Source organism: Scardinius erythrophthalmus, assembly GCF_964197995.2.
Source record: "Scardinius erythrophthalmus genome assembly, chromosome: 25".
Lineage (NCBI taxonomy): Eukaryota > Metazoa > Chordata > Actinopteri > Cypriniformes > Leuciscidae > Scardinius > Scardinius erythrophthalmus.
In genome coordinates, this window is record NC_138245.1 from 20007655 (window position 1) to 20019158 (window position 11504).

General features: G+C 37.4%; 1 protein-coding gene across 1 annotated transcript; it reads right to left on the reverse strand.

The window, feature by feature from the left end:
• Nucleotides 1-334: 334 nt before the first annotated feature.
• optc (opticin) lies at nt 335-10689 on the reverse strand. Its single transcript, XM_081357237.1, has 7 exons — nt 10451-10689; nt 4006-4128; nt 3232-3397; nt 2951-3109; nt 2564-2766; nt 1866-1961; nt 335-1766 (listed from the first exon to the last, which is right to left on the reverse strand). Exons 4-7 carry the CDS (start codon nt 3105-3107, stop codon nt 1596-1598), a joined length of 627 nt encoding a protein of 208 aa, XP_081213363.1. The 5' UTR covers nt 3108-3109; nt 3232-3397; nt 4006-4128; nt 10451-10689; the 3' UTR covers nt 335-1595.
• Between the last annotated feature and the right edge of the window lie 815 nt (nt 10690-11504).

Here is an 11504-nt window from a genome sequence, read left to right on the forward strand (position 1 = left end):
TGTAATATTAAAACATAATATTAACATTTATAACATTAATAACATTGTAATATAAGTGCTACCATGAATTGAATGTTTGATGTTGAGGACATTTTGTTATTATGCCAGGTTGCCACTGCTGTTGATCTCACCGCGGTGAAAGAGAGCCAAACTTTAAATTATCTGCTGTTGTGTTTAATTTAGTGTTTGGACAGAAATCTGGCTTCATTCAAAATGCGCCGTTAAATGGATCTGTGTGGGATGTTTGAAGACCTGTGTCCAGGCGCTTTGTCCAATTGGACATTGCGCTTATGGCATAGCTTCAAAGCTGTGAAAGAATGAGCACACACGTTTTGGTGAGAGAAAACCTGTTCATGCTCATGGGATTACATTTGTTGTGTCTTTACAGTTGCTTAACATCCAGTGCAAATAATCTAGGAGTATCTTTACATTGTGCACACAGGTAAATGTCAAACTATAAATATTTGACAGTTGCTAAGTAACCTCAGAAACCACCTGCAGTGGTACATGAACGAATTGATTTAAAAATAGATGCAGCTGAGTACAATATATACGTCATCGAAACTGTTGAATGGGAAACAGATAAATCAAGCAAACGTAAAACATTATTAATAAAGAACAGTGCATCCTCAAAGATCTGAGATAAAATGACACAAACACCTGACAGATGGAGCTGAGTGTCTACAGAAATGCAGAAGTATTTTTACAGCAGGCAGAAAGTACTGGAGAAGGGCGCCACATTGTGGTGAAAAGGGGCACTACAACTATTCAAGAGTAGTTGTATTCACGAATCTCTTGCTCTGATGACTTCTGCCAATTTGTCATGATGGATCAATGTCTCCAGCTCTGTTCCAAACAAGTAAGCTGCCTACAAAAATCATTGGCATGCTCTCTACATGAAGAGCGTTCCAAAAGGTAGTTAGCATGTTTACGCTGCCTTTTTATGGACAAATTGTGAGGTAGCATCACCTAACCCATATCCTCCATGGAGAAGGCTATCTCTTAATATTTTGCAATGCCATTTATGAAAAAGTGCACCCAAAATGGTGGATGAATCGAAAGAATTGTCATTTACTGTATAGATGCTTAGAATTCATTCAATAACTGCGTCGGTAAAAATCGTCCTAAAAATGTGCTTGTAACCTAACCGAGTGTTAACAAAAGCAAACGTGAGTGAGATAAAAACGCATTTACTAATGCAACTAGATAACTTTAGCTTGTCTCTATGTAGACTGTTACAAATTGGTCACTTATGGTGGAATTTCAGTTAGATCATTCCTTAGTGTATACTTAGTGCCTATGTAGGTGAGGTAGCTCACTAGATTTTGCAACAGATCCATTTTTACATATTGTAATGAGTGCAAAGTCACCGAGTCCATACCTAACGTGACTGGCTAAAAGATAAAAACTTTCTCCTAGATATTAATTGTGACATTTTAAAGTATTTGATCTTTTTGCTCATATTATTTTGCTGTGGTCACAGAGGAGTTTAGAAAATACACACACACACACACACACACACACACACACACACACACACACACACACACACACACACACACACACAAACTGTGGGGGAAAAAAGGAACATTTTCCTAGACGGGAGTTCCTACAGGTAGTCGTGGGAGGCAGATATAAGCCTGGGGGTAGAAATTGATGTCCACCGGGTTGCCATCCAGCCTGATGTCCTCCAGGGCTTTCCGTATGTAGTTTTTGTCATGAATGTTGCAGAAAGTATCTGGGCTTATACTCTGTATATTGTTATTCTGGAGAAAATGTAGAAGAGAGGGAGAGAAATAGCATTAATGGTGAAGACATTATTGCCCACTAGTGAGGAGAGTAGCAGGAGTTTTTACTGTTTTTACCTGCAGGTGGAGCGATCGTAGGCTGTCAGGTAGGGGTACGGGAATGTAGTCTAACTTGTTGTTTGATAGGTACAGGAACTGAAGCTCTTTCATCTCCTACTCAAGAGAGAAAATGAACACAAACAACATAACATTATCATGCTCAGTTTATTATTTGTCCGTGAAAAAGTAATCATTAGATGAGAATACACATTGAAATACAAAAATAATACGAGTGAATCTGGTCTTACTGCACTGTTTTAAAGGGATAGTCATTCACTTCCATAGTAGGCAAAAATACCATCTGATTACCAACATTCTCAAAATATCTTCTTTAGTGTTCCACAGAAGAAAGAAACTTAAATTTTTTGGATGAACTATCCCTTTAAGTGTAAACAAGGTGTTTGCTTTTTAAGTAAATACATCTCATTTTAATGATCTTAAGACATTTTTACTGCAAAACAAGCCACAAGCTTTCTGTCTATCTATCTTTATTTTGCAGTTAAATGGCAGAATGAAAAAATTCTTGAGCACTAAATCAGCATATTAGAATGATTTCTGAAGGATCATGTGACATTGAAGACTGAGTTATGATGTTGAAAATTCAGCTTTGCCATCACAGGAATAAATGATTGTAATAATATTTCAACATAATGTTACTGTTTTTACTATTAAAAAAATCTTACAGACCCCAAACTTTTGGATGGTTCTGTACGTACCTTAAAGGCCTCTGCGTGCATGCTTGAACTCCTTAGCTGGTTATTGCGAACATCAATGTGCTTCAGGGAAGCTGGGAGTTCTGGGAGTACCTGGATGTTGTTGTCGGCCAACATGAGATCCTGAAGTTGAAGCAGTGAACGAAAAGCGGCCTCATTCACTTTACCTATCTGGTTTCCACTCAGATCGATCCGTTTCAGCTGATCTGAGAACACCATTAAGTGCAGTTTTCTTAAACATTGTTCAGTTTGATTCGTAATTAAATTGATTTAAAAGTCTTAAATAGTCTTTTATGCATTCCAGGCCTTGTGTAAACCGTGTAATACAGCATATGTTTGAAAAACCACATTTGTATTCTCAAGAAAGAGGGAAGTCTGTTTGATTCTTACTGAGATTGATAAAGTCTGTGGCCTTGACCTCGGTGATCTTGTTGAAGCGAGCGTAGAAGTGTGTGGTTTCTTTGGGAAGAGGGGGAATCTGAGTCAGTTCTGAGTCATCACAGTAAACACTGCCACTGATACACACACACAGCAGGCAGGAGGGCATCCCTACAGTAGAGAGGGAGAGAGGACTGTGCTATGACGTTTCATACCACTAGAGGCCGCAAGATTCATGACTGAAATTAAAAAACAAAGCATTTTTATCACTTTCAAACAATTTATCCATCTACCTAAGCCCGTGTCAGGTCCAAACAGGCCCGGACCATGGAAGTCTAAAGTGGATGGGACAGGAGATTTTGTTGGACGGGGCGGCAGTGTCACTTCCTCCACATAGTCCTCAGGAGGAACTACAGCAGGTGGTGGAGTGACTGCTGGAGGAGGAGCCAGTGTCTCAACCTCAGTCAGTAAGAAAGAGAGGTTAGACACGGAACATAACTGTATACATACGGTAAACAGGTTCATAGTGACTCTATTCTGAAAGGGATGGTTAATAAAAAATTTGTCATCATTTACTCACCCTCATTTCATAAAAGAATCAAGATGAGATATTTTTTGACAATATCTCTGCTTTATTTGTCCATACAATGGAAGTCAGTGGGCTCACATGTTATCTTGTTCCCTAACTTCTTCCAAAAAAAAATTTAGGCTTTATATAATAGATTGTAACATCAAAAATGGTGTCTAATGAAATGAATTCATTCAATTTTAACAATCGAATTGATCTTTTAAAGTGACAATTAATTTAGAACAAAACATATTTTTTATTATTATTGCTTCTAGCAATATAGTGTTATGAGTTGCATGGTGCTTTTTGGTGCTGAATAGCACTCATCCACCTTCACTTTCATTATATAGAAAAAAGAATATACCTCGATGTCATGCATCCAAACGTTCTCATTTTGTTCAGTGGAAGAAAAAAAGTCATACAGGTTTGGAACAACGTGATGATGATTAAATGATGACAGAACTGACAAACTTGATCAGCTCTTAAAACCTCCTCTCACCTCCTCATCATAATCATAGTTCAGATCCCACGTGTCATCGAATCCATATGCTTCAGGGTCCAGATCAGTTGGAGGGGCACTAAGACCGAAGCCCAACAGGGTCCAAAAAAGATACAGCACAATCTATAATAGACAAAGTGAATTATCTGTGCATATGTACTTAGTACTTTTGTGATATGCACTGGGGACTCATTCTGAATTCAACATCACAGAGTGTCCACATTATGCAATTTATACTCTAGCTTTCTTATTAGCTGAAAAATTGTGCTTTCATTTTGGGGTTTTGGAAATGTTTTCTCTTTTTTTCCCCAAGGGATTTTATAACTATCTGCAGGAGTTCTCTGTCTAGAGCCCCAGATGCCTGTCACACCAGTGTTTGTTTAACCTTTAAGGTCATTTCTTTCCGGCTGCTCAGACACGTAAACTCTTATTAGCCAGAAACATCACGCATAATGACAGTGTGAAAGTTAATACACTTTAGACCCTCCACACATTTGAAAACATAAATAAAGTAGTTGTATGGTTCACAATGGTAATCTATCATCCGTCTTATATGGTTATGGAAGTTGGCCAAACCTGCAGAGTAAATATATACTACCAAATATTACATAAATCTGAATCATGCGTCTTCCTCCATACTAAATCAACACAGATGGAGTAAATAATGCACATCTTCATGGTCCTAATCTAGTGTTTCTCAATGCAGCACAATCAGGACCACACCGACCTTGCCTTCACATAAACCCCTAACAACTCCAACCTGAGACATCAGTATTCAGAGCTCTCCTGGGCCTATTTAATTATTCACGTAACCCCGTTATTCAAGTATTCGGAATAAGACTAATTACCAAGGAGTCTTCATACAGCAGGAAGGGGGAAAAGAAACCTACCTTTGATGTTTGTCTGTGAACAGCCATGGCCTGAGAGCAGATCTTAGGGGAACAGTGGTATGGAAGCTGGCCTGTGCTCTCCTGAGGTTTTAGCAATGAATTGCTGACCCAAGATTGAGGACACTAGCAGGTTAGGTGAGGGGGAGAGGTGGGAGCTCAGCTGGGGGATGGCCAAATCAGTTTGCTCAGCTGTCACTAATTTTACATCGCTGTCATTGCCGAAGTCTCTGACCCGGCCTGGTTTGGTAATTTACCGCTCCCTGCTGGCAGGTTGTTAACTTCATGTGGTTTTCAGACGCGTGTCCTAGCGAGATGCAAGCTTTCCTTTTTTTCCCATGACATTTTACATTTTTTGGTGTTCCAGAAGACGATTTTGTATTTCCAGGAATCATCTTTGATTGTTTTGGGAGTGGTCAGTTCACCCCTTGTGGTTTCCAGCCATTCAAGCATTATACTTCTTATAATATAGTGAGAAGTTAATCCGTGTCATAATTTTTTGACTCAATTCGCTGAAGCCTTAGAAATGTTTCTGACTGAACACCCGTTAAAGTCTGAATTAAACTAATGGACTTAATGTTATTTCATGGTGTATTAAGCAGGTCAGTGAGGTCAGCTGTTTGTGATTTTGACTCGGGTTGACATCCAATAGCAAACCTAGTGGACGACCTTTGACATCCTCTGATTTTTTTACTGGCGTCTGACTGACGAGACTCAAACAGACACTACTGTTTCATTCCTTTTCTGTTAGAGATCTTACGTCACTTCTCAATTAGCAACCATGTTTCACATATCAAAATTCCATTGCTAAATACTTAGTTTGTACAGATGATGACTAGCTCAGAAGGAAGCACTGATTAACAAAAGAGAAGGTATATAAAACTTTTCCTCTCTTCTATAATGAGGACAAGTTCAGTATTTCATGGACAAGTATTATTTTTTTTTTCACAATGACCATTGCTTTTGAAAGAAGTCTCTTATGCTCACCAAGCCTGTTTATTAGATGTAAAATAAAATAAAAACAGCAATATTGTGAAATTTTTCCAGCAGCCATTACAGTCTTCAGTGTAACGTAATTCTTCAGAAATAATTCTAATATGATGATTTGATGCTCAAGAAACATTTCTTATTGTTATCAATGTTGCAAACAGTTGTGCTGCTTAATATGCTTGTGGAAACTATGAAGCATTTTTTCTTTCTTTCAAAAATCTTACTGTCCCAAACATTTGAATGGTAGTGTATAATATCTGTCAGCTACACACACACACACACACACACACACACACACACACACACACGTATGCTGATGTGTTAGCGTGCGGCTACAAAGCACAATCTTGTGGTGCCTGTTCTTTTTTCCTTCTTACTGAAATGTTCTCAGTTCTCATGTTTAATAATGAAATACTCTGCTGTAAGAGAAAAAATGTGCAGTAAGGGTTTCAAATGTGCTTTTCAATAAATGACATTTGTTCTAAGATACAATGCCTAAAGAAAAACAAAGTCTGAATTTCATTTAGCCACTGTGTGGATGTGCATGTGGCATGTTTTATGAGGCTGGGAAAGCTGTAAAACCTTTTTTTTAATCAGAAACTCTTCAATAAGTAAACAGAATTACTTCATGCACAATTATAGGGATGCAGATAGTTTGTTTCCACAATACAGTGCAACATCAATGTACAATAATTGAAATCTTATATAAAACATCGGAAAATATGTCTATATAGAGATTTAGTTATGAAAAACATTTTTAGGTATAGTAATTGATCAATTCTAACAGAACAGTGTTTTTCATCTATAATGAGAGTTTTAATATCGACCTGCAGGGGGAGCAAGAGTGCTGAGTTTAATGTCATATTGCATTAAAGGAAATGGTTTCCATCAGCCACCTGAATAACATTAGTCAAGCCATGGAGGATGTATAAAATTACTGAAAGCTCACTTCTAAGACTTTCTAGTTTTATTCTTATATTTTGAAGGGTTTTACAGAGGGGGTTGTTCAAATAGCATTCACCTGTTTTTTATTCATTTTATTCACATATTATGTCCCCTTTCACAAGATGTAATATAATTATTTAATATAAATCTATAGTATCCCCAGAATGTGTTTGAAATTCCAGCTCAAAATGTCCCCCAGATCATTTATTATAGCTTGTCAAAGTTGTTTCTTTTTGGGTATGAGCAAAAACGTTCTGTTTTGTGTGTGTCCCTTTAAATGCAAATGAGCTGCTGCTCCCGGCCTCCATTCAGAAGACAGTCGATCCTTTACACAAGCTTTGGATATTCTGCTATAACAAAACACGCGAATTCAGTCAAATTTCAGAAATAACAGTAGTGGAGTGCAACCATATTGAGAGACTCAGGAAGAGTTTGCAACTTTTAGACTGTACCTGGACGTTTCTGAATGGTTAGTGGATAGCCTACATTTATGTAGCCTAGTTGTTGTTGATGAGTTACATTGATTCATTTAATCGATTTGCATGTACCATCATGTTTAACTTTTACACAAGTTGACAGTTCCTTGAGGTCTTTATAAGACAGCTGCGACATTTTGTGGTCAAATATTGTTCTGTGCTCGTCTGTGCAGCAGTAATATTATAATAAGATCCCCTTCCTATATCAGAAGGGGAGCGAAATCAGATCGGCTTATTTTTTTTACATTCAGGCTCACCAAGACAAAGTTACTGGGTTGTCACTTTTCACGTTTTCTGGATTGGTAGATGCACCGGGGACCCGATTATAGCACTTAAACACAGAAAAAGTCAGATTTTCATGATATGTCCCCTTTAATGTAATCAATCAACTGGAGACATATGGTTATTATATCTAATTTTTATTTTTTTTACCCTATTCACCTGGGGTGTCTTGCCTTAAACACTCAAAAATATGTTGTTGTTTTTTGTCCACAATGAAAATCCATGTGTCTTTTTGGTCCCAATGACTTATATGAACAAAAACAGTTGAAACATTCTTCAAAATATTTTCTTTTGATTCCACAGAAGAACGAATGATTTGGAATGACATGGTGTGTTCTGTAAATGATTCATTTAAGGTAAATTTTCAGTTTTGGATGAACTATTCTTTTAAGACTAACAAAACAATGTTAAAGGGCAAGACGTGACCGAGCAAAGCAAATAAGAGAGCTATTTACACTGACTAATAGGAAAACAAGTTTACCTGACAAGATACAACTTGAAACATGACACTTAAAATAATGGAGAAACCCAAACACTCCACACCCAAATGGTAAAAATTTGGCTTTAAATTGTTGCTTAATACCATTTTCTAGTGGTGGAGATTGCGATTGAGGACTCAAATCTTTTGATTCTAAAATGATTAATTCTCTTATTCTTTATGATTTCTCTAGGTTACACATGTTAGTGGCGACCAGTGAGTGTTTTTGCAGTGAATCATACACTTAACAGATCTGCTCACTCCTAAATGTTCTCATGATGCAGATAGTGATGATAAAAACAAGCTACCCTCAAACCCTCCGGTGGGAACACAAGTCCAGAACACAAGTTTAGGGAAAAGGCATGACAACTTTCTAACCTACCACACGTTCAGTGGTGATAAACAGCAAAGAATGAACAGCCTCAAAATGTACCATTATCACAGTATGGGCTTTTGCAAACACAATGTAATATCTACTTACACTTTTTTCCTGACTGACCTGCGTATGTTTATTTTCATGAGCACACAATATGGTGTCTGTTGTCCTTTACCCAGCATGACAATGTTAACAGTTCACTTGATTTTCATGCACATACTGTATAGCTTATGAGAATGGTTTCTCTGTCTCTAAAATAGCAAGGAGGTCAGCAGATAATTCATCAATTATGTTAAACAAGCAATATAGAGATGAATCCGCAATAAAGATTTACTATAAATATATGGTTGACTTTCTATAAAAGTGTAAGTGAATAGATGTCTCACTTTGTTTTATTGATGCATCTCTATGACAGAGCATGTTAAACATTGAGGAATGCTGCAATAGTCTACTAACAGGACATTTAATCTGTTTTGCAGTCACACAACTGTTGTTTAGTTCTAGACAGATGAATTTGAGTGTTTGCAGGTGGAAAAAGAATGATTATATTTTAATCATCACAGATGTCCTCTTATCCTCATGTTTATCCAAATTTGTCATCACAAACATCATGAAACATGTCAAACCAACCTGTAAGGACATTTGAACAGTTTTTAAGTTTACTTAGACTTTTATACTTTTATATTTATTAATATTTGGAATTGACTTTGATTTTTACATTTTCAGGTTTCATTTTTATTTTAGATAAGGTTTAGTCATTTTGTTGTGCCATTGTTTTTATTCGTTTTATTAATGTCTATTTTTTCCTCTAGTTTTAATTATTTTTTATTTCAATTTTACTTCAACTTATTTTATTTCATTCAGTTGCCAAAGCTGCTGATACTGTAATACTGAATGAGCCTTAAAGGGAAGCTGTGATAAGTGTTGTATTCCTATAGAGCTGGTAAGTCCCGCCCCTTCTGCTAACCCCACTGGACCTCTAGGTTGAAAAATCGTCAATGCAAGTGAATGTGAGAAAATAATTATTTTCTGGTCCCGTTTGAATTTTGCCATGAATGTGAAGTTGTCTGTGAATTTTTAATATAATTTTTCATGTGAAGAATGCTACAATTTAGCAGGTAGAAGTTTGATACGGTTAGACTTTGTATGAGAGCACTTTGTGGACTACAACTCTTCGCTGCTTTCAGACGGGAATCTGAAGAAAGAACAGCCCATTTGGTTTGAATGGTGACATTTGGGTACAAAACACTCAGGCATCTCGATCTGTCTCCATAGATTATCGCAGCATTAGCACCGTGATTTGACAAGTGGAGGGAAAATGTGTTATGGGGTGACGTCACATAGGCGACATGTAGTCTTTCTCGTTATGTCTTTTCCACAACTGCTAGCCAAAGAATCGTACAATACACTGTCAAACTCGTAACATGAAAAATTATATAAAAAATTCACAGACAACATATGTTCACATTCATGGCACAATTCAAACGGGACCAGAAAATAATTATTTTCTCACATTCACTTGCATTGACGATTTTTCAACCTAGAGGTCCACTTGGGGTTTTACGGATGGGCGGGACTTACCAGCTCTATAGGTAGACGTGGATAGGCTGAGAGTCAGCTGACTTGAGCTTGACTGATGTGACCATAGATATCATATAATAAAGGCTAGATGTCTCGTGCATGCTGCTGGCCAATGGAGGTTGACATCCGCATGTGGCGGCCATCTTGCCACAGGCAGCTCGCTCACTCGTAACATTGTGTTTTAATGCTGCATGCACTTTTTAAATAACCATAACTTGCTCAATTTTCTACCGATTTTCAAACGGTTTGTTTTGTTATAAACGTCAGAGATGTAGTTATGACACTGCATACATATGAATAATTATAACCATGGACATCAAGCATTTGGAATTATAGCCACGTTAATAACATTTGTAAGAAACTATACCGTTTGTAAATCCGTCAAGATTTCAGCGAGATAAGAGTATTTGTGTTCGTGCTGATCACTCACCTTACATCAGGTACCACAGAGCCCACCAGAAAGCCTGCCTGTGATAAGATGGCCTCCGGTGATGCCGTTCGAGACTCCGCCGTAAGACATCTAGCCTTATATGGATATCTATGGATGTGACCTGCCAGAACTAATGCTACGCTTGATTTTATTAACCAATGTCTTTGCTGCCGCTGACCTTCATTTATTTTACCATATCGGGGGTTCTCAACCCTGGTCCTCGATGGCCACTTTCCTGCAGAGTTTAGCGCCGACCTTGAGCTTTCTAGTAATCCTGAAGACCTTAATTAGCTGGTTCAGGTGTGTTTAATTACGGTTAGAGCTAAACTCTGCAGGACAGTATAGCCCTTTAGGACCAGGGTTTAGAAAGCCTGATATAGATAAACATCACATTTGTGTTTATTTTTTTATTTTATTGTTGAAGTAAGAGTTTTTAACTTTCTCCTATGTTTTATTCTTCTGCAGTCTAGAATGGCAACACAGCTGAAAGGTTTGTTTGAGCTGCGCCCTCTACTGTACAGGCATAAATTAGCATTTCCTTCAGCCTGAGGCTTATTCATTTCTCTTATGGTGTGAAAGGGCCTTTACATTTGCAAAAATATAACTTTTTTTAAAAACAAACAAGCAAGCCCAGCCCATGTGAGAAAAAGAAATGCAAAAGTAAAATAATGACACAATTAGTTACTTTTTAGGGAGTAATGCAAGATTGTAACACATTACTTTTAAAAGTAACTGCTAATATAGTGTAACGTGTGTGTGTGTGTGTGTGTGTGTGTGTGTGTGTGTGTGTGTGTGTGTGTGTGTGTGTGTGTGTGTGTGTGTGATTGTTTTAAGGTTTTCTCATGGACCGCTGCTGAGAGCCATAACAAACATGCTGACTACTGTGCTATTGTTGAACTGCTTCCAAAATACACTGCTCCTGAGACATGGAGGATACACTTACCTCCGCTTATCAAACACTTCTTGTGAGGTGTTACTTAACTTCTTTAAGATGGATACTATTGCTTTTTCATAATCTATGAATTTCTTAATAAAAATATCTTAAACATTTCTC